Source organism: Salvelinus namaycush, chromosome 1 (assembly GCF_016432855.1).
Source record: "Salvelinus namaycush isolate Seneca chromosome 1, SaNama_1.0, whole genome shotgun sequence".
Classification (NCBI taxonomy): Eukaryota; Metazoa; Chordata; class Actinopteri; order Salmoniformes; family Salmonidae; genus Salvelinus; species Salvelinus namaycush.
Genome location: NC_052307.1, coordinates 74,158,430 through 74,181,992, shown reverse-complemented (window position 1 = coordinate 74,181,992; position 23,563 = coordinate 74,158,430). Strand labels below are relative to the sequence as shown.

At 40.2% G+C, this 23,563-nt stretch overlaps 1 protein-coding gene across 1 annotated transcript; it reads left to right on the top strand.

Moving 5' to 3' along the window:
- Window positions 1-331: 331 nt before the first annotated feature.
- Window positions 332-23,043, top strand: clpxa (caseinolytic mitochondrial matrix peptidase chaperone subunit Xa). The gene is made up of 14 exons (XM_038994596.1): window positions 332-477; window positions 662-920; window positions 1,445-1,599; window positions 2,070-2,190; window positions 2,885-3,039; window positions 4,148-4,304; window positions 5,974-6,147; window positions 7,662-7,826; window positions 8,653-8,741; window positions 9,399-9,563; window positions 13,613-13,915; window positions 17,113-17,205; window positions 17,381-17,487; window positions 21,345-23,043. Exons 2-14 carry the CDS (start codon window positions 869-871, stop codon window positions 21,430-21,432), a joined length of 1,824 nt encoding a protein of 607 aa, XP_038850524.1. The 5' UTR covers window positions 332-477; window positions 662-868; the 3' UTR covers window positions 21,433-23,043.
- The last annotated feature ends 520 nt before the right edge of the window (window positions 23,044-23,563 follow it).

Below are 23,563 nucleotides of genomic sequence, written 5' to 3'. Positions count from 1 at the left end.
GCATGTCAAACTTACTTCCTCCCAATGAAGTTTCTATGTGAGAATTGCCAGAACAATCTGAGATACCCTAAATATTTTTGGGTTGTCCTGGCGTGGAATCGCCCTTGAGCTCAAGCCAATAATAATAGCTGTACGGGGAAGTGTATTTTGTTCATCCTCTCTTGAAGTATAATTATTGGTTGTCCATATTACTCGAATCCAGAGTCATATCTGCTCTGTTCGAATCTTATTCTGGTTGTTCTAGATCTACAATCTTCAACCTACTATACAAAGGGTATACGTTTTTTTCTGCTCTCTTCTGAATGGCCCATCATAACACCATTCATTGGTTGCATCACTCAAGAATACACTGTCACATAAGCAAATACATGAGGGTTGTGTAACTCGCACCCTCTGTGGTATTGACAGCATGACAGTGTCATTTGATTTACATTTCATCGATGATTGTATTTGTTTGGCTTTCAAGCCAGCATAATCGTAAGTATATGTTTAGACTACTTTATTGGCAAGCTAGCTAGAACGTTAAGTTACTTGATACTTGTTCTGCCACATTAGTCTCCGCTCTCTAGCTAGATGTAGTCTCCAGGTATAATAACACATTCATATTATGGATATTGTTCTGCATTATAATTACATCCTGTTTTCAACTCCTTTTCTACAGGTTCGGAGCAGAGACACAGACTGGATACGTTAATGCTGGCTAAACTAAACAGTGTGCTCTATTTACCAACGCTACTGCTGGTTCGTTAGCCAGCTAAGCTAGCTAGCTAGCCTGCCAGTCAACATATACTTTGGCTAGTTTTTTTTATTACTCTGTGATATTCCCCACATTCCTATTTCTATCTTTTCTGTCGACTTAAATAAAATAATGTCATGCACATGCAGATCAGCGGCGAGATTGTTCATAACTTCTCAAAAAGGTAAGCCTATTTTGCTAGCTAGCTAACTTGCTGGCTAGCTAGCTAACGTTAGTCTTCTAGCCAGCCAGCTTGCAAGTTGCACAATCATATAATGTTCAAATACAGCACAAACAATGAATATGAGGTGTTGAGAAAAGCAAACTAATGTGAAATGGGGTAACATGGTTGTTTTGCAAAGTTGGAACCTGTAACATCTACCTGCTAGCCTTGTAGCTAAAGCTAGCTAAGCTGATGTGAACTTGATTTACAGTGTTGTTACGCAAGAAGAACCATACAGTGGTGGTGCATGCATTACACTTAGTTATTTATCCAAAGATTTTGTCAACATTTTCATGTTATGAATAAATGTATGTTTAGGGGAGCTTTCAGGGACATGCCCCCTTATGCATTCATATTTGACATGTATGAGGAAATATAGGTGTTTTTATCTATTGATTAGTAATATGCTCAACGTTTCCTTTGCTGATTTAGAAAATGTACATTAACAGTAGGTCAGTTGATTGAATCTGCTTGTACGTTCACAGGTATCTCTTCCACCAGAGTCCAGTTATTTTCTATTAGCAGACCAGGAACACCTGAAGTCCGATTAACCAGAAGAGTTCCTGTGAGATCATTCTCCGAATCATCTGTATGTTTTTCATCAAAAGATGTCAAAGATGGCTCCGGTGATGGAGGAAAGGTATGTCAAAATCAGGCCTTATTAACATGTTGTTACTATTAATAAGACATTATAAGGAGGTCACACATGCTTATGATGACAATTCTTACAATTAATTGCAATCACATCATAATGCATTGGGGCAGCAAGTAGCCTAGGCAGGTAGCCTAGTGGTAGCCTAGGCAGGTAGCCTAGTGGTTAGAGCATTGGACTAGTAACCGAGCTGACAAGGTAAACATCTGTCGTTCTTCCCCTGAACAAGGCAGTTATCCCACTAGGCTGTCATTGAAAATTAGAGTTTGTTTTTAACTGACTTGCCTAGTTAAATAAAGGTAAAATAATAAAAAATAATAAAAAATACCTGTTGGCTATAAGTAAAGTTCATTGAATGTTATAATATCTTCATGACTTCCTTCATGGTGAATGATCTAGTCCCAGCAGGAGCTACAGTCTAATCTAATCTACATCCTCTGCTCTTCCACTCTTGACAGAAATCAGTTGGTGATGCAGGAAGTGGGAAAAGAGGAGGTTCCGGGGGCTCCGGAAAAGGAGGCAGCCAGCTACGCTGTCCCAAGTGTGGAGATGCCTGCACTCATGTAGAAACCTTTGTGTGTAAGTGTTTTACTTTTCTTTGCACATTTGAAAATAGAGGAATTGAAAAGAGAGGAGAGGAATTGTGTACGGTCAAGCTTGGCACAGGAGCAAATCTCAATTATGAGAAATTGAGTGCTTTGAAAAGTGCTTTGAAACAAGCAGCAAACTGTTAGCCTGGTCCCAGATCTGTTTGTGCTGTATGGCCAACTCCTATATGGTCGTTGTTATGCCAAAGATATGCCAATTGACCACACGAGTAGGCAAGACAGCACAAACAGATTGGGAACCCAGGCTAGCAAACTGTGCCGTGACCCTGACACTTACTTTCTTTTAATTTATTTGAATTAATTGAACATATGGTTTATAACATGTACAAGTACCAGTACCAGTCTGAGTGACATGCACATCATGTGGAAGGGACAGCATTTAAGAGAATATGGTGTTACCCTAGCTTTCATCTGATCTCCTTTACCTAGTATCTACTGGCTCAGTGCAGCTCACACATCTATAGGGAATGCCAGACTACTGGGCAACAGCTGTCAGACATATTGCGTGTTACTAACAAATAAAGTCCTTATGTAACAAATGGGTCACAGTCACAGAGCAGCTAAGTGTAACACAGGTCTAGTTTGTGTGCTTATGCCCCCCACTAGCAATATCATGATCCGGCTTAGTTGGTGCCATAACATCCTTCCCCCCTCCCTCTTCCTAGCTTCAACCCGCTTTGTGAAATGTGAGAAATGTCATCACTTCTTTGTGGTGCTGTCAGAGACCGACTCCAGCAAGAGTCTCAATAAGGAGCAGGAAGCAGCCAACGAGGCCGTCAAACTGGCCTTCCAGCAGAAACCTCCCCCTCCTCCTAAAAAGGTACAGTGGACAAGTCTTACAATGCATTATACCTGTAGGCTTTAAGTAAAGTGTTAACAAGTGGGACAAGAAGAAAAGTAGGATGGTCTGGTGGTCTAAGCCGCTGCCTCTGGGTGCACACATACCGCTGCAGCATGGGTTCTAATCCGGCCCACTGCTATTTCAGCACACTCCTCTATCTTTCACCTGTATCTCTCTCTATCCAATAAACATACACTTTTAAAAAGTATATGGTAATCAGGATGATTATTAGACATTATAAGGGGGTCATATAAGCTTATGACAAGTCTTGATGCATTATAACTGCATTATACTCGCAGGCTTTAAGTAGTGTTACCAAAATAATCACAATAATGTGAAATCAGACTGACACATCTCATTCAAACTGCATTCAACCCTTCCAGCTACTGTCTGTCCTCTTGCAATGTCCCAACACATCCACTTGTTGTGTCTGTCAGACAACGGGTGGTTCAGTCTTCCGTGTTAAGTTATAGCTTACCGGGCTTTGTAACATCCGCCATACCACTGAAAGAAGAACAAGTAGAGATTGTACGACAAAAGCACCAAAGAGGGACATGTGTCTATAAACTGTCTGCAGAACTTATTGGTAACATTTTACATAACACTTTACTTACAGTGGCAATCTGGGGTTCTAACAACAACAATGCGGCCACCCCGCCACTTTTTTGTGTAAACAGCTATGGTTGGGGCATGGGGCTGGAGAAATGTAGACACTCTCAAATTCAAATCCAAAAACGTATGTACAAATCAACGATAGCCCCTTTAAAGCCTGTAGATATAATGCTTTATAACTTGTTATTGGCTTGTATGAGCCTTTATAATGAATGTCTTATTATAAAGTCGCTCTGGATAAGAGCGTCTGCTAAATGATTTAAATGTAAATGTAAATAAGCATATAATGTGTTTTTTTTCACTATGTGGGACATTTTCAACTGACTCAAAATGGCTGTTCTTTTAGGATCATTATAAGATTATGATAATGTGACATTGTAAGGAGGGTCTTTGATGCTTATGATAAGTCTTGTAATGCATTATAACTGCATCATGCATTATGCTTTATGTAAAGTGTTACCAAATTGTCTTTCAGATCTATGCCTACCTGGATAAGTACGTTGTTGGACAGTCCTATGCAAAGAAAGTGCTGGCGGTGGCTGTTTACAACCACTACAAGCGCATCTACAATAACCTTCCGGGCACCAAGCCACAGGCGGAGGTGGAGAAGCAGGCCTCCCTTACTCCACGAGGTTGGTACCGTCCCAATCCCTGAGCTGTCTATCTCCAGTTTGACTCTGTATTTCATTTGTCTGAAATGGCCTTCTCCCTTCCTCGCAACTTATTTCCTCCATCTGTGAATGAACTTGTGACAGGTGAAAGGAACTATTGAGTAGCTATCCTATGTCTTCAAATTAGTGCAGAAGAAGAAGAGGAGATTAGAGGAAGCGACTTTATACTATCGAGATGCATAGTAAGTGCAGTGGCAGTTCTTTTCTACTGTGCACCTTGAAATGTAACAGCATGCCATTCACTCAGGTTAACAAATTGCATTAGCCCATGTGTAATGTAAAACAGAATCACAGCTGAATGGAATGAATGGTAGGATAAAGTGTTCTCTTGCAGGCTCCTCTGCAATGGTTTGGCATGTGTACAATGGCTTTTAAAGGCAAAAATAAAACGCCATCTCTTGCAGTCCTTCCTCATCCATGGATTTAAAGTAACAACCCAGGGTTTCCAGATTTCTATAAAATATGACAAATGATTAATTACAATATAAGTTAAATAGTTTTCCTTCCCAAAAATGGTAATTAAGTATGTTAAAATGTATTTTTGGGGTGTGGGCGTACCCAAACAACAGAATGGCGTATACCGGTCATAAAAAATGTTCATGTTCATGAAAAATGTTTTTAAAAATGGATAGACCGCTGATTGGCCAGCTTGATGAAATCCTCCTCTATAAGGAAATAGCATTTTTTAAATGGTTTGTTTGAGATAAAAGTTTGAGGTGTTTTTAAGTGTTTTTTCTCCAATTTATGCTTTGGCCACAAATACGAGTATAAGATGAGTCAACACATTATTTGGGTATGAGTTAACAGAATATGAACTTTTAAAAGGGAGCTTTTCACTGGACAGTTACTTTAAGGTTTTCCCAGTTTTTTAAAACTTTTATTTAACTAGGCAAGTCAGTTAACAAATTCTTGTTTTCAATGACGGCCTAGGAACAGTGGGTTAACTGCCTTGTTCAGGGGCAGAACGACAGATTTGTACCTTGTCAGCTCAGGGATTTGATCTTGCAACCTTTCGGTTATTAGTCCAATGCTCTAACCACTAGGCTTCCTGCCGCCCCATTAGCCCAAAGTCCTGTTTGAACAGGACTTTGGGCTAATGACAATGTCAGATAACACTACTAGTGACAATGTCAGATGACAACTTTCACTCTCGTTCTGTGGAGCTAGAGAAGCCAAAAGGATGAACACAGATTGACAAGTAAGTGGTACAGTAACTCGTACAGAATATCAGTTACATGCAGCCAGGGGCTTTCAGCACTTCTCTCACCAAAATGGTCTCTAGCTCGCTAATAGTCTCTTTCCAATGTTCGCTCTCTCAGACATCTACAGTAAGTCAGACAGACAGACAGACAGAGGATATGGTGGTCAAATACAGACAGAAATTCAGACAGACAGATAGTGTCCTAGTAACCTTGTTGTTAATCATGCACATGTTATATACAGTATATCTCTCCACACAGTAACAATACACTGTGCCTTAGTCCAATATTTATTCACTCTCACAGTATCTCTACACAACACCCTTATTCCCTATATAGCGCACTACGTTCCTAGCTGACCTCTCTCTCTCTCCCCCCCTTTCCTCTCCATTCCCTCCCTTTCTTTACCTCCTCTCTGTCTGTTCTTTCAGAGTTGCTGCAGATCGCTGGGATCAATCCCCATGGCAATGCGCTGGGTGCGTCAGTGCAGCAGCAGAGCCAGCAGCCTGCCCAGGAGAAGAGGGGGGGCGAGGTGCTCGACTCTCACCACGCCAACATCAAACTGGAGAAGAGCAACATCGTGCTGCTGGGACCCACCGGATCAGGTGAGCTTTGGAAGAATTGGAGCAGGTGCCAATCTATAAGGGAAATATTTTTCTACTATAGTGTACTACTTTGAGCAGAGTCTCCTGTGTCCCTCTGTGATTAAACAGTTTGTCATTGAGTCAGCTCTTTAATTGGCCCTACACTGTCATAAGGCCTGCGTAGGGTAGTAATGACATACAGTAGCAGTTGTCATAAAGGCTCATAAGGGTGGATGGAAACTGACTTTACACAGTTATGACACTGACAGTAAGAGTTGCGCCTAGGGCCTGAATTCACCCTGCACTGCTCTGCATAAGGTGACACAGTTATGGCATTACAGATGACATTACTGTCACGCTTTCTGACATGACTCTAAAGTCAATTGCTATACGCTAACATCAACTTTTACAACCAGGAATGTCATCTGTTGCGTAGTCGTATGTAGTCTTTTACGAGTTCCCAAGAGGGGTCAAACAAAACACATACAAAATAAGTTGTAATAGGATTCTTGGCTTTGATATCTATATTACAGGAAACACAAATTGCGTTAAAGCAATAGTACACTCAAAGTCACCATCATGACAGTTTTTGCTCTGTACTGAAAGGGCTCTAGAATAGCTGACTGCTGACATGCAGTTTGTTGTGATTGTGCTAGTTAGTTTCCTTCAAACTGCACGCAGAGACATAAAAATGGTATCCATGACTTCATCTGACTCTGGGGAAGTAGATAAAAGGCCAAGATCCTGAAGTATCCCTTTAACACAAAGGTTTTTTAGTGTAGTATCCCTTTAACACAAATGTTTTTTAGTGTAGTATTCCTTTAACACAAAGGTTTTTTAGTGTAGTATTCCTTTAACACAAAGGTTTTTTAGTGTAGTATTCCTTTAACACAAAGGTTTTTTAGTGTAGTATCCCTTTAACACAAAGGTTTTTTAGTGTAGTATCCCTTTAACACAAAGGTTTTTTAGTGTAGTATCCCTTTAACACAAAGGTTTTTTAGTGTAGTATTCCTTTAACACAAAGGTTTTTTAGTGTAGTATTCCTTTAACACAAAGGTTTTTTTAGTGTAGTATTCCTTTAACACAAAGGTTTTTTAGTGTAGTATCCCTTTAACACAAAGGTTTTTTAGTGTAGTATCCCTTTAACACAAAGGTTTTTTAGTGTAGTATTCCTTTAACACAAAGGTTTTTTAGTGTAGTATTCCTTTAACACAAAGGTTTTTTAGTGTAGTATTCCTTTAACACAAAGGTTTTTTAGTGTAGTATTCCTTTAATACAAAGGTTTTTTAGTGTAGTATTCCTTTAACACAAAGGTTTTTTAGTGTAGTATCCCTTTAACACAAAGGTTTTTTAGTGTAGTATCCCTTTAACACAAAGGTTTTTTAGTGTAGTATTCCTTTAACACAAAGGTTTTTTAGTGTAGTATTCCTTTAACACAAAGGTTTTTTAGTGTAGTATTCCTTTAACACAAAAGTTGTAAAATGAATGCGTTGGTATTTCCTATTGCCTGACATTGATTGACATCCATATTGCAGGTAAAACCCTCTTGGCCCAGACACTGGCTAGATGCCTGGATGTGCCCTTCGCCATCTGTGACTGCACCACGCTAACCCAGGCAGGCTATGTGGGCGAAGACATTGAGTCTGTGGTGGCCAAGCTCCTCCAAGACGCCAACAACTCTGTTGAGAAAGCACAACAAGGTACATGCTATAATGTGTTACTTACTTGTGTATGTGAATGTCTGTGGTTGTGTGTGAAATGTGACATCAGTATGACTATCTTATCAAGTACTGTACTTGAAGCACATCAACTTCAGTCCTTGTCCTAAGAGTTGGTAGAGTTTTGATGGTGAGTGATTTCATTGGATAAAGATAAGTTTATGAAACATGCCATCTGTCCGACTAGCTAATCAGTTACTGTACTTGTAGCAGAAGAACTTCTCTAAATGCCCTAAGAGTGGATGTTTTTGAAAGTAAATAACTGAATTAAAGGCACAGTAGGCAGCTTTTTTGATGGCCCGACCAAATGCACATAGAAATGTTATAGATCTGTCATTCTCATTGAAAGTATGTCTGAGAAGCAGTAGATCCGTTCTATGTGTGCTGTTTTTCTGTGCTTCCCATTTTTGCTCGTTTTACTTTGAGTTTTGTATACCATTTTCAAACATCTGGAAAAAATATGTTTTTAGTTATTGAAAATATATTTCTTAGTGGTTTAGATGGTACAATGATGCTCTACACTATTCAATACTTATTTTGTCGCATACACTGAAATTAAGCGAACCATTCGAATTTTAATAACCAGGAAATGGCGCAATGATTTCTTCCTATTGTACCTTTAAAAATAGAAAAGAGGGACAATGTAGGCCCACATTTTTCATGACTGCTGTGCAACATAGATATTGCATGTGTGACGAACCAAGGTGAAGCCAAATATTCTTGTGTGGTAAAAATGTTGATATACTGTATGCTAACTCACTCTGAACGGTGATTGGTTCTCGGTCTCTTCACTGATTGGCCCTCGCAGGCATCGTGTTCCTGGATGAGGTGGATAAGATTGGCAGTGTGCCCGGAATCCACCAGTTACGAGACGTGGGGGGTGAGGGAGTACAGCAGGTCAGTGTATACTGTGTATAGATAGATTATTTATAGATATGTAGATCTGTCACTGTCAGGCGGTACAGTCCTGCCATGAACACTGTTTGCCCTGTCGGTTATAAAACCTGTAGATTCTGGCTTCATAACAGATTTCCTTGACCTTTCACCGCATTGTCTGTAAAAAAACACACTTGTTGACTTGTTGATCTTCCACAAGGATTCCAACATGGGATCATACATACCTGTTACAGTGGTTTCCCATTCAAACTTTACTTGGCGATACTTCCTTAATTGTCTATTTGGAAAGCTCCTGTGTCTTATAACTTTCAGTGCCTAGTTGCACTTGAAACTCAGACAATCAAAAAATGCTCTGAGTTAAATCAAAAGTAAAAAATAAATAAAACATGTTTAGCACCATGTGATAAATTCCCTCATTACCCTTCCACCATCTTGGCTGTTGCCTCTCTTCGCAATATTTGCTCTAGACGCATGTTTGATCGCCCAGAAATGACTAGGGCAAAGATGTTCGAGGATGAGGAGAGGTAATGAGAGAATTTCTCCTGGTGCAAAAACATTTATAGGTTTGGAAGAGGTTGAGAAGAGGTTTAGGAAACACTGGGGTATTGTACATTGTGTGTGTCTTATAATTTCCTCTGTTTGGTGGTCGTTTGGTAGGGTCTACTCAAACTTCTGGAGGGTACTGTCATCAACGTCCCAGAGAAGAACTCCAGGAAGCTGAGAGGTGAGACGGTCCAGGTGGACACCACCAACATCCTGTTTGTGGCCTCCGGTGCCTTCAACGGCCTGGACCGGATCATCAGCATGAGGAAGTGTGAAAAGGTAAACATTTCAATGTCAATGTCAATTTTAATTCCGAATTTTATTTCAATTGAATTTCACATTTTTAATAACTACTTTTTCTGTAAAGGAATTTCTTGTGGAGTGGTTCATACAATAAAAAAACTGTACACAAATAACAAACAGTCAATACAGAATGAAACTAGGCTGCCGTCCCTGTGTGGCTCTGGCCAAATGTACTATATTAGACTAGATAGGGAGGCTGATATTTCAGACAGACTCTTCATTTTGTGGCAGGGTTGCATTTGTAAGTGCAGGGGTTTTGGTGTTACTATAAGTGATATTGCACTGAATCAATGTATCCTGGACTCTGAAGCTCTTTGATCAAGTGCCTTCAGAAAGTCTTCATACCTCTTGATTTATTCCACATTTTGTTGTTATAGCCTGAATTCAAAATGGATTAAATATCTTCTTTTTTTTCTCACCCATCTGCACACAATGCCCCATAATGACAAAGTGAAAAAGTGTTTATTAGAAATGTTAGCAAATTTTATTTAAAATGAAATACAGAAATATCTAATTTACATTGTCACGATCGTCTTCTTGAGAAAGATTGGACCAAGGCGCAGCGTGTGCAAAATACATCTCTTTATTTTGGAAGAGAGAAAAACACGAAAACGAACACTATACACAAACGACCGTCAAGCTAAATAACGTAAGTGCACAGACAAGCAACAAACGTTCAACATAGACAATTACCCACAAACACATGATGCCCATGGCTGCCTTAAATATGGCTCCCAATTAGAGACAATAAACCACAGCTGTCTCTAATTGAGAACCAATCTAGGCAGCCATCGACATACAAACACCTAGACAAGACATTACCCCATTAAACCTACAAACCCCTAGACAAACCAAAACACATACTTCACCATGTCACACCCTGACCTAACTAAAATAATAATGAAAACAAAGATAACTAAGGCCAGGGTGTGACATACATAAGTATTCACACCCCTGAGTTAATACTTTGTAGAAGCACCTTCCACACTTGGATTATGCAACATTTTCCCATTATTATTTTAAAAATTCTTCAAGCTCTGTCAAATTGGTTGTTGATCATTGCTAGAAACTATTTTCAGTTCTTCGCTTTCTCATTTTTTAAGTACATTTAAGTCAAAACTACAACTCGGCCACTCAAGAACATTCACTGTCATCTTGGTAAGCAACTCCAGATTTAGCCATGTGTTTTAGGTTATTGTCCTGCTGAAAGGTGAATTAATCTCAGAGTGTCTGGTGGAAAGCAGACTGAACCAGGTTTTCCTCTAAGATTTTGCATGTGCTTAGCTCCATTCCGTAAATTTTTTATCCCGAAAAACTCCCCAGTCCTTAACGATTACAAGCAATTAGGTTAGTGTTGTGGAGTCACTATAATGAATGTTGATCCATCCTCAGTTTTCTCCTATCACAGCCATTAAACTCTGTAACTGTTTTAAAGTCACCATTGGCCTCATGGTGAAATCCCTGGGAGGTTTCCTTCCTCTATGGCAACTGAGTTAGGAAGGACGCCTGTATCTTTGTATGGACTGGGTGTATTAATACACCATCCAACGTGTAACTAATAACTTCACCATGCTCAAAGGGCCATTCAATGTCTGCTTTTTTTCACCCATCTATCAATAGGTGCCCTTCTTTGCAAGGCATTTGTAAACCTGGTCTTTGTGGTTGAATCTGTGTTTAAAATTCACTTCTTGGGACCTTACAGTTAATTGTATGTGTGGGTTACAGAGATGAGGTAGTCATTCAAAACACTATTATTGCACACAGTGAGTCCATGAAAATTATTATGTGACTTGCTAAGCAAACTTTTACTCCTAAACTTATTAAGGCTTGCTATAACAAAGCGGTTGAATACTTATTGACTCAAGACATTTCAGCTTTAAATTTTTTTGTAATTTGTAAACATTTCTAAAAACATAATTCCTCTTTGACATTATGGGATATTGTGTTTAGGCCAGTGACCCCAAATCGTATATTTAATCCATTTAAATTCAGGCAGTAACACAATGAAATGTGGAAAAAGTGTGAATACTTTCTGAAGGCACTGTATCGTCATGACATTACAAGGTAAATGAGAAGAGCTGTAGTTGTGTTTACAATGCTCTCAACCTGATAGAGTCCAGTCACTGTGAACCAAATCATAACTTGAAATTGGTGTGTGTAAAAATTGACTTTAACACGATTTGCGTGACAATCCAAGTTATTTGTGCATAGGCCTATCTCAAGTTAGGATTCGGCCTTGGGTCAGAAAAGACTGCAAATAGTGGATGGGATTAGGAAGGTTCAAGGGGCGGTCAAGAGGATTGGGTATTCGTAGCAGATTCACCTGTGTGTATGTATATACAGTGCCTTCGGAAAGTATTCAGACCCCTTGACTTTTTCCACATTTTGTTTCGTTACAGCCTTATTCTAAAATTGATTACATTGTTTTTTTTCCTTATAAATCTACACACAATACCCCATAATGACAAAGAAAAATGTTTTTTTTTAGAAATATTTGCAAATTTATTACAAATAAAAAACTAAAATATCACATTTACATAAGTATTCAGACCCTTTACTCAGTACTTTGTTGGAGCACCTTTGGCAGCGATTTCAGCATCGATACTTCTTTGGTATGACGTTACAAGCTTGGCACACCTGTATTTGGGGAGTTTCTCCCTTTCTTCTCTGCAGATCCTCTCAACCTCTGTCAGATTAGATGGGGAGCGTTGCTACACAGCTATTTTCAGGCTTCTCCAGAGATGTTTGATCGGGTTCCACTCAGGAACATTCAGAGACATGCCCCGAAGCCACTTCTGCGTTGTCTTGGCTGTGTGCTTAGGTTCGTTGTCCTGTTGGAAGGTGAACCTTCGCCCCAGTCTGAGATCCTGAGCGCTCTGGAGCAGGTTTTTATCAAGGACCTCTCTGTACTTTGCTCTGTTCATCTTTGCCTCGATCCTGACTAGTCTCCCAGTCCCTGAAAAACATCCACACAACACCATGCTTCACCTTAGGGATGGTGCCATGTTTCCTCCAGACGTGACACTTGGCATTCAGGCCAAAGAGTTCAATCTTGGTTTCATCAGAGCACAGAATCTTGTTTCTGATGGTCTGAGAGTCTTTAGGGCTGTCTTATGCCTTTTACTGAGGAGTGGCTTCGGTCTGGCCACTCTACCATAAAGGCCTGATTGGTGGAGTGCTGCAGAGATGGTTGTCCTTCTGGAAGTTTCTCCCATCTCCACAGAGAAACTCTAGAGCTCTGTCAGAGTGACCATCAGGTTCTTGGTCACCTCCCTGACCAAGGCCCTTCTCCCCCGATTTTTCAGTTTGGCTGGGCGGCCAGTTCTAGGAAGTGCCTTGGTGGTTCCAAACTTCTTCCATTTAAGAATGATGGAGGCCACTGTGTTCTTGGGGACCTTCAATGCTGAAGAAATGTTTTGGTACCCTTCCTCAGATCTGTGCCTCGACACAATCCTGTCTCGGAGCTTTATGGACAATTCTTTTGACCTCATGGCTTGGTTTTTGCATACGCTGTCAACTGTGGGACCTTATATAGACAGGTGTGTGGCTTTCCAAATCATGTCCAATCAATTACATTTATCACAGGTGGACTCCAATCAAGTTGTAGAAACATATCAAGGATGATCAATGGAAACAGGATACACCTGAGCTCAACTTCGAGTCTCATAGCAAAGGGTCTGAATACTTATGTAAATAAAGTATTTCTGTTTTTTATTTTTAATACATTTGCTAAAATTTCTAACAACCTGTTTTCACTTTCTCATTATGGGGTATTGTGTTAAGATTGCTGAGGATTTGTTATTTAATCCATTTTAGAATAAGGTTGTAACGTAACAAAATGTGGAAAATGTCAAGGGGTCTGAATACTTTCCGAATGCACTGTATATATGTTTTGTTATTATGGAGAAGAAAGAGAAAAAAAGAAGAAAAAAATAGACAATGCAACATAAGTACAAACTCAGCCAACATCAGCCTATAGTAGCAGAACTGTCCCTCTTTAACTGAATCCCTCCTCCTCTCTGCAGTATCTGGGCTTCGGCACGCCGTCCAATATGGGGCAGGGGCGTCGGGCGGCTGCGGCCGCAGACCTGGCCAACAGCAGCGGAGCGGAGATGGACGCCGTGCTGGAGATCAAGGAGAAGGACCGGCTCCTGAAGCACGTGGAGGCCCGGGACCTCATCGAGTTTGGGATGATCCCCGAGTTCGTGGGGCGCCTGCCTGTGGTGGTTCCCCTGCACAGCCTGGATGAGGAGACCCTGGTTAGGATCCTGACGGAGCCACGCAATGCTGTCATACCACAGTACCAGGCCCTGTTCAGCATGGACAAGGTGGAGACTCATTATTGTTATTATTAGTGGTGGTTGTAGTAGTAGTAGTGGTAGTAGAAGTATTAGTGTTACAAGTGGTGGTGGTGGTAGTAGTAGTGGTAGAAGTAGTAGTGGGGTTAGTGGTGGTGGTGGTAGTAATAGTCGTAGTAGTAGTAGTAATAATCGGTAATAATCCCTTCAGGATTTTGCCATTCTGAACATAAAACAGTCATTGCAATATTATTGCATAAAACGGACGATCACCCCACATTTACAGCATAATGTGGTTCAGTCGATCCAGACGCAAACAAACGTTTTCCCTCATCGCATATTGCCATGCAAAATGTCAGAATTGCCGCAGCAAAATAAAGCATTTATGCCTGCAAATATCACAACAAATCTCTGCCAAATCCTGGAAGGACTGAGTGGTAGTAGTAGTAGCAGTACTAGTAGTAGTAGCAGCAGTAGTAGTAGCTGTAGCAGTAGTAGTGATAGTAATTGGATACCACGAAAATTGGGGAGAAAAGGGGAGAAAAAAAGTTAAAAAGTTAAAAAAAAAAAAAAAAAAAAAGGAGTAGTAGGAGTAGTAGGAGTAGTAATAGTGATATAAGTAGTAGTAATAGTAGCAGTAGTAGTAGCATCAGTAGTACTGTAGCAGTAGTAGCAGCAGTTGTAGTAGTAGTAGCAGTAGTAGTAATAGTAGTAATAGTAGCAGCAATAGTAGTAGTAGTAGTAGCAGCAGCAGTATCAGTAGTAATAGTAGTAGTAGTAGTATTAGCAGCAATAGTAGTAGGATCAGTAGTAGTAGTAGCAGTAGTAGTAGCAGTTGTAGTAGTAGTAGCAACAATAGTAGTAGTAGTAGCAGCAGTAGTAGCAATAGTAGTAGTAGCAGTGGGGATAGTAGTAGTAGTAGCAGCAGTAGCAGCAGTAGTAGTGATAGTAGTAGTAGTAGTAGTAGTAGTAATAGTGATATAAGTAGCAGTAGTAGCAGCAATAGTAGTAGTAGTAGCAGTAGTAGCAGTGATAGTAGTAGCAGCAGTTGTAGTAATAGTAGCAGTAGCAGTAGTAATAGTAGTAGTAGTAGTAGTAGCAGCAGTAGTACCAGCAGTAGTAGTAGCAGCAGTTGTAGTAGTAGTAGTAGCAGCAGCAGCAGTAGTAGTAGCAGCAGCAGCAGTAGTAGTAGCAGCAGCATTATCAGTAGTAATAGTAGTAGTCGTAGCAGCAATAGTAGGAGGATCAGTAGTAGTAGTAGTAGCAGCAGTTGTAGTAGTAGTACCAGCAGTAATAGCAGCAGTTGTAGTAGTAGTAGCAGCAGTTGTAGTAGTAGTAGCAGCAGTTGTAGCAGTATCAGTAGTAGTAGCAGTAGTGATAGTAATAGTAGTAGTAGTAGTAGTAGTGATATAAGTAGCAGTAGTAGCAGTGATAGTAGTAGCAGCAGTTGTAGTAATAGTAGTAGTAGCAGTAGTAGTAGCAGTAGTAGTAGTAGTAGCAGTAGTATCAGTAGTAATAGTAGTAGTAGTAGTAGTAGCAGCAATAGTAGTAGTAGCAGTAGTAGTAGCAGTGGTAGCAGCAGTATCAGTAGTAGTAGTAGTAGTAGTAGTAGTAGCAGCAATAGTAGTAGTAGTAGGATCAGTAGTACTAGTAGTAGCAGCAGTAGTAGCAGTCGTACCAGCAGTTGTAGTAGTAGTAGCAGCAGTAGTAGTAGTAGCAGGAATAGTAATAGTAATAATAGTAGTGGTAGTAGTAGTAGTAGTCGTTGTCGTCGTAGTAATAGTAGAAGTAGTAGTAGTAGCAGTAGTAGCAGCAGTCGTAGTGGTAGTAGCAGCAGTAGTAGTAGTAGCAGCAGTAGTAGTAGTAGCAGGAATAGTAATAGTAATAATAGTAGTGGTAGTAGTAGTAGTAGTCGTTGTCGTCGTAGTAATAGTAGAAGTAGTAGTAGTAGCAGTAGTAGCAGCAGTCGTAGTGGTAGTAGCAGCAGTAGTAGTAGTAGCAGCAGTAGTAGTAGTAGCAGCAGTAGTAGTAGTAGCAGCAGTAGTAGTAGTAGCAGCAGTAGTAGTAGTAGCAGCAGTAGTAGTAGTAGCAGCAGTAGTAGTAGTAGCAGGAATAGTAATAGTAATAATAGTAGTGGTAGTAGTAGTAGTAGTCGTTGTCGTCGTAGTAATAGTAGAAGTAGTAGTAGTAGCAGTAGTAGCAGCAGTCGTAGTGGTAGTAGCAGCAGTAGTAGTAGTAGCAGCAGTAGTAGTAGTAGCAGGAATAGTAATAGTAATAATAGTAGTGGTAGTAGTAGTAGTAGTCGTTGTCGTCGTAGTAATAGTAGAAGTAGTAGTAGTAGCAGTAGTAGCAGCAGTCGTAGTGGTAGTAGCAGCAGTAGTAGTAGTAGCAGCAGTAGTAGTAGTAGCAGTAGTAGCAGCAGTCGTAGTGGTAGTAGCAGCAGTAGTAGTAGTAGCAGCAGTAGTAATAGTAGTAGTAGCAGTAATAGTAGTAGTAGTAGTAGTAGCAGCAGTAGTAGTGATGGTAGTAGTAGTAGTAATATAAGTAGCAGTGATAGTAGTAGCAGCAGTACATTTTACATTTTTTTTTTTTTACATTTTAGTCATTTAGCAGACGCTCTTATCCAGAGCGACTTACAGTAGAGTGCATACATTTTATTACATTTTACATACTGAGACAAGGATATCCCTACCGGCCAAACCCTCCCTAACCCGGACGACGCTATGCCAATTGCGGCCGGCTGCGACAGAGCCTGGGCGTGAACCCAGAGACTCTGGTGGCGCAGCTAGCACTGCGATGCAGTGCCCTAGACCACTGCGCCACCCGGGAGGTAACCCAGTAGTAGTGATAGAAGTAGCAGTAGTTGCAGTGATAGTAGTAGCAGCAATAGAAGTAGTAGTAGCAGTAGTGATAATAGTAGGAGTAGTGATAGAAGTAGCAGCAGTAGTAGTAGTAGCAGCAGTAGCAGTAGCAGTAGTAACACCGTCATCCCCCAGTACCAGACCCTGTTCAGCATGGACAAGGTGTTTCAGGAGGGGAGGGGGTGTGTGTGTGGGGGGGCGGGGGGGCGGGGGAGGAGGGGTGTGCATACTTTCCTGTATTTATCTGTGTTTGGATGTGCACACACTAGTGTCTGTGTATATACATCTGTGGGTTCTGATGTCTTTGCGTGTGCCCTCCAAAAAAGTTGTGATGATTTCATTAACACTTGTATTACCTCATTCCAGTGTGAACTGAATGTAACTCCAGATGCCTTGAGAGCCATCGCCAGGTTGGCTTTGGAAAGGAAGACCGGTGCTCGTGGGCTAAGGTCCATTATGGTAAGTACCTCAATATATATTTTGACGTGTACAGTAATGTAATGTATATATTGTGATTTACATTTTTAAATGTATATTTCAGAATATGAAAGGTAGTTGTTTTACATGCATTTTGAAATGTACGTCTTAAACCTTTGAGGGTGGCGAGTAATATTCCTTCTCTTGTCTTTTTAAGGAAAAATTGCTTCTTGAACCCATGTTCGAAGTGCCACACTCAGACATCATGGCTGTTGAGCTGAACAAAGACGTAGTCCAAGGGAAATCAGTGCCTGTGTATGTAAAGTAAGTATTCATAATTACCTGAGACTCAACTCGGTTGGGGACAATACAGTATTAAAGTGGATAAGTAACATGCTGACCACTCCGCTCACGTCGCGTGCGTGAGCGTTGCAAAATAAATTTAAACATACATGTTATTCAATTATTGCATCCACACAGCTCACGGGCGCCAACGAGCGTCTTCATTACCAAGCGCTAAAATAGAAGTTCTATTTGTGACGCTGAACGCGGTGCAAGTCCTGCCTCTCCCATCTCCTCATTGGTTTATAGAAGCAGATACCCACGTCTCCTCATTGGTTATACCCACGTGGGTGATTGAAAGATGAACTGAGTTAGGTTGGTCGTCATGGTAACTATGGAAGTTAGATGCCAATCGCTATATAAAGTCCAAAGAAGAAAAAGCCTGGAAGGAGGAGAGATGACTAGAAACGATTCGGTTGACCGGTTTATGTGTGGATTAATTGTCGGAGTAGAGGACCTTGTGCATTTCAGGTAAAACGTTTATAAAACGTCAACGTTTATATCCCAGGACAAATTAGCTAGAAACAGCAAGCTAGCTAAATATGAGAAATTAGCTAGCAACTGCAAGCTAGCTAGCAAAATTGCCATAAATGTTTAATGCTTTTTGACCTGTCCCCAAAATAATATAATTGGTTCAGAGTTTGTTTTAATATTTCAACCTGCGTGTCGTGATCTCGTTTGATGTAGGGGGACAAAATCAATTTGCGCGCGGCCGGTTTGGGTATGGCGTAAGTAACAGTGGGCAAAATGGAAACCATACTGGAGACCTAGTCATTTTTGGAGGCATGAAGCAGAAGTAGCTAGCAAAGGACAGCAGGAGCGGTAGTTAGCCAACTTGTTAGCTACTGTATTTACTATCTTTGCTAGAATCCGGATTGCTGTTTAAGGCCTCCAAAACAGCCATGACAATTCTCCAATAATAATAATAATACATTTGGACGTGTGACACATCCACTTGAATAGCGTATTGCAAAATTATATATAAAATCAAATCAAATTGTATTAGTGACATGTGGTGAATACAACAGGTGTAGACCTTACAGTGAAATGTTTACTTACAAGCCCCTAACCAACAATGCAGTTAAAAAAATACGAATAAGAAATAAAAGGAACAAGTAATTAAAGAGCAGCAGTAAAATAACAATAGGGAGACTACAGTGGCAAGAAAAAGTATGTGAACCCTTTGGAATTACCTGGATTTCTGCATAAATTGGTCATAAAATTTGATCTGATCTTCATCTAAGTCACAACAATAGACAATAACTGCTTAAACTAATAACACACAAACAATTATACGTTTTCATATCTTTAGTGAACACACCGTGTAAACATTCACAGCACAGTGTAGGGTGGGAAAAGTATGTGAACCCTTGGATTTAATAACTGGTTGACCCTCCTTTTGGCAGTAATAACCTCAACCAAACGTTTTCTGTAGATCAGACCTGCACAACGATCAGGAGGAATTTTGGACCATTCCTCTTTACAAAACGGTTTCAGTTCAGCAATATTCTTGGGATGTCTGATGTGAACCGCTCTCGAGATCATGACACAGCATTTTAAGTTGGGTTGAGGTCAGGACACTGACTGGGCCACTCCAGAAGGCATATTTTCTTCTGTTGAAGCCATTCTGTTGTTGATTTACTTCTGTCTTTTGGGTCATTGTCCTGTTGCATCATCCAACTTCTGTTGAGCTTCAATTGGCGGACAGATAGCCTTACATTCTCCTGCAAAATATCTTGATAAACTTGGGAATTCATTTTTCCGTCAATGATAGCAAGCTGTCTAGGCCCTGAGGCAGCAAAGCAGCCCCAAACCATGATGCTCCCTCCACCATACTTTACAGTTGGGATGAGATTTTGATGTTGGTGTGCCTTTTTTTCTCCACACATAGTATTGTGTGTTCTTTCCAAACAACTCAAATTTAGTTGAATCTGTCCACTGAATATTTTGCCAGAAGCGTTGTGGAGAGCGTTGTGTGCTCTTTTACAAACTTTTTTTTTGGACAGCAGTGGCTTCTTCCATGGTGTCCTCCCATGAACACCATTCTTGTTTAGTGTTTTACGTATCGTAGACTCGTCAACAGAGATGTTAGCATGTTCCAGAGATTTCTGTAAGTCTTTAGCTGACACTAGGATTCTTCTAAACCTCATTGAGCATTCTACACGGTGCTCTTGCAGTCATCTTTGCAGGACGGCCACTCCTAGGGAGAGTAGCAACAGTGCTGAACTTTCTCCATTTATAGACAATTTGTCTTATCGTGGACTGATGAACATCAAGGCTTTTAGAGATACTTTTGTAACCCTTTCTAGCTTTGTGCAAGTCAACAAGTCAACAATTCTTAATCTTATGTTTTCTGAGATCTCTTTTGTCCGAGGCATGGTTCACATCAGGCAATGCTCCTTGTGAATAGCAAACTCAAATTTTGTGAGTGTTTTTTTATAGGGCAGGGCAGCTCTAACCAACATCTCCAATCTCGTCTCATTGATTGGACTCCAGGTTAGCTGACTCCTGACTCCAATTAGCTTTTGGAAAAGTCATTAGCCCAGGGGTTCACATACTCTTTCCAACCTACACTGTGAATGTTTAAATTATGTATTCAATATAGATGTAACGGCTTTCCTCCTCCTCTTCATCCGAAGAGGAGGAGCAAGGATTGAACCAAAATGCAGCTTCTTGAGATGACATGATTTATTAAATTCAAGACGAAAAAACACGAAAACACAAGAACTTACATGACACGAAGAACGCATGAAACAGGAACAGACTACATAAACCGAACAAACGAACAAACAAACCGAAAACAGTCCCGTGTGGCGCAACGTACATAGACACAGACACAGGAGACAACCACCCACAAACAAACAGTGTGAAAACACCTACCTTAATATGGCTCTCAATCAGAGGAAATGAAAACCACCTGCCTCTAATTGAGAGCCATATCAGGTCACCCTTAACAAACATAGAAACACACAACATAGACTACCCACCCAAACTCACGCCCTGACCGTCAAACACATACAAAATAACAGAAAACCGGTCAGGAACGTGACAATAGACAAGAAAAATACAATAATTTGTGTGTTATTGGTTTAACACTGTGTTTGTCTATTGTTGTGACTAAGATGAAGATCAGATCGAATTTTATGACTAATTTATGCAGAAATCCAGGTAATTCCAAAGGGCTCACATACTTTTTCTTGCAACTGTATATACAGGGGGTACCGGTACAGACTCAATGTGCAGGGGCACCGGTTAGTCGAGGTAATTGAGGTAATATGTACATGTAGGAAGAGTTATTAAAGTGACGATGCATAGATAATAACAGAGAGTAGCAGCGGCATAAAAGAGGGGGGGTGGGGGGACAATGCAAATAGTCTGGGTAGCCATTTGATTAGATGTTCAGGACTCTTATGGCTTGGAGGTAGAGGCTGTTTAGAAGCCTCTTGGACCTAGACTTGGCGCTCCGGTACCGCTTGCCGTGCGGTAGCAGAGAGAACAGTCTATGACTAGCGTGGCTGGAGTCTTTGACAATTTTTAGGGCCTTCCTCTGACACCGCTTGGTATAGAGGTCCTGGATGGCAGGAAGCTTGGCCCCAGTGATGTACTGGGCCGTACGCACTAGCCTTTACGGTCAGAGGCCGAGCAGTTGCCATACCAGGCAGTGATGCAACCAGTCAGGATGCTCTCAGTGGTGCAGCTGTAGAACCTTTTGAGGATCTGAGGACCCATGCAAATCTTATATGGTGTGGTTTCACAGCAATTTAATTGAAAATACAGTATTTTACCATGACTTTTCATTTATTTGCAGCAGGATTGAATATTTTTTTGTGTGTCTCCAGAGCACCTGCTAAAGAGTCTGAGGAGGAGTATGACTCTGGGATAGAGGAGGAGAGCTGGCCAAGGCAGGCGGATGCAGCCAACAACTAACTAACTAACAGTCCAAAATGGAACTTCAGAAATTGCCATCATTTCGATTTAATAAGCTATGGCATTTTACAAATACCATTATTGTAACTTCAAATGTAACTATGTAATCTGAATTACATCAGTGTTGATCATGATGATGTAGGTTATGCGATTTCATACATCGGAAAAAGTTTGTTCCCATATTGTTGCAAAGGTTTAAGAATTAACATTAACCAAGTATTCTCTACCCATCTTTCCCAGCGAGAGAGAAAAGGAGAGAGAACATTATCCTGTTTAAATGTAAAGATACTTTTACTTTTTCTCATAAAGTAGCTAGTGTCTCTTTGTGATAAGTACTTGTTTGGGAAACCTTAACGGAAATGGATTGTATCAAGTCCAAAATCTATTTTCTCTTATTTCGTTTTGACACCATTTTATTTTTGACAGTCAAGGATTAAGGTAAAGATAGGATACTTTTTTTGTTTTTGTTTTAACCACCATGTCTTTCTGATGCCATGTATGAGATGAAACGTGTAAGATATCTGGGGTCGAGATAGGGGGGGTGACTTGAATTGATCCCAATCAGCTTTGATAATGTCACATTTTCAACACATTTTCCCATTGTGGTTGTTTTTGACGTTTCTTTATGGAATTGTTTAGAACTACCTACACATTTAATGAAGCCATGACATCACTGGTATTTTTAAATGAAAACATACCAGTCTTTAGAAATGCATTGTCTGATTTGCTCAACACTATACACTGAGAAACTGTTCATTCAATGCAGTTTCTTTAAAAGAAGCTGGGCTTTTTTGTACACTTTATATACAGGTATAACGTTTTGAAATCTCAGACAGTAAGGGCCTAGAATCTAGATAATTTGCCCAATTCCACTTTGACCCCTAGACCCTAACCCCTACGCACCTGTGTAGATCTCAGAAGATTTGATAGGTGTTAGCAATATGGTAACAGTTTAGTCTTTCTCTTATGGGTTTCTGTGATGTTGGTTACACCCATCCAAACCTTTCAAATCTACACAAGTACATAGACTTTGTCTTGGGCCTTATGTTGCGTTCATAACCAAGTGGGAAGGTGGTAATTACCAGCTGTGAAGTCGTAAAAATCAGTTGGATGCATTCACATGCTTTGAACTCGTTGAGAAACGCTGATTGGCTAATGGCAAACAAGCTGTGTCAATCATAAACTAAAAGTACAGCTATCATGTTTGTAAACATATTATGTGTTCAAAAACATTAATAGATAATTATAAATATTATAAATAATGTTTTACTGCATGTAACTGCCTAAAATGCTGTTATCGAGGTCATTTCCTTAGTGGGTGACGTCAGAGGTCAACATGTGGGAGAAGTTGGCGCTCAGGGATGATATATGAGTTTCCCACTAGTAATTACCAGTTGGAGGGGCGATCAAGTAGGTTTTGTATGTGGTAAATAACACCTTCCCACTTGGTTATGAACACAGCATAAGGTCTTGATTTAGAATTGGGCAATTGTGTGATGTACAGTCTATCAGAACTGATGCCATCTGTGTGGCAGCAACCCTATTTTGCTCTGAATAGTTGTGAACCTATGTAAATGTGAGACTAATAAATATATGAATCACTTAAGAGTGTTCAGAGGTTGTTTGATGAACTACAGTTGTCCAGTGTTCTTCAGTCCTGGTGGGTTTATTTAGTCCTAGCCACCCAAAAACATGCACCCTCATCAGTTTTTATAGGCTGCTGTTACACAGGCAGCCCAATCTTGATATTTTGCAAATTAGTGGAAAAAGATCCGAATTGGGCTGTCTGAGTAAATATTTATATTATTAGATATATATTGATATTATTATATATGTATATTATATTTATATTATTAGATATATATTTATATTAGTTATTTAAATAATGTCACAACAATGATCTATGAGCAGTAGAGGAACTTCTCTCTCGCTCTTTCTCAATTAATTCAGTTTAAGGGGCTTTATTGGCATGGGAACCACATGTTTACATTTCCAAAGCAAGTGAAATAGATGATAAACAAAAGTGAAAAAAAACTAGGAATAATGAACAGTAAACATTACACTCACAAAAGTTTCAAAAGAGTAAAGCGATTTCAAATGTTATATTATGTCTATATACAGTGTTGTAACA

Coding starts and splice junctions, on each gene's coding strand:
- clpxa (XM_038994596.1), top strand. CDS start 869: ATGTCATGCACATGCAGATCAGCGGCGAGATTGTTCATAACTTCTCAA. Junction 6,148..7,661: donor GCTGGGACCCACCGGATCAG/GTGAGCTTTGGA, acceptor TCCATATTGCAG/GTAAAACCCTCTTGGCCCAG. Junction 17,206..17,380: donor GTGGGCTAAGGTCCATTATG/GTAAGTACCTCA, acceptor TGTCTTTTTAAG/GAAAAATTGCTTCTTGAACC.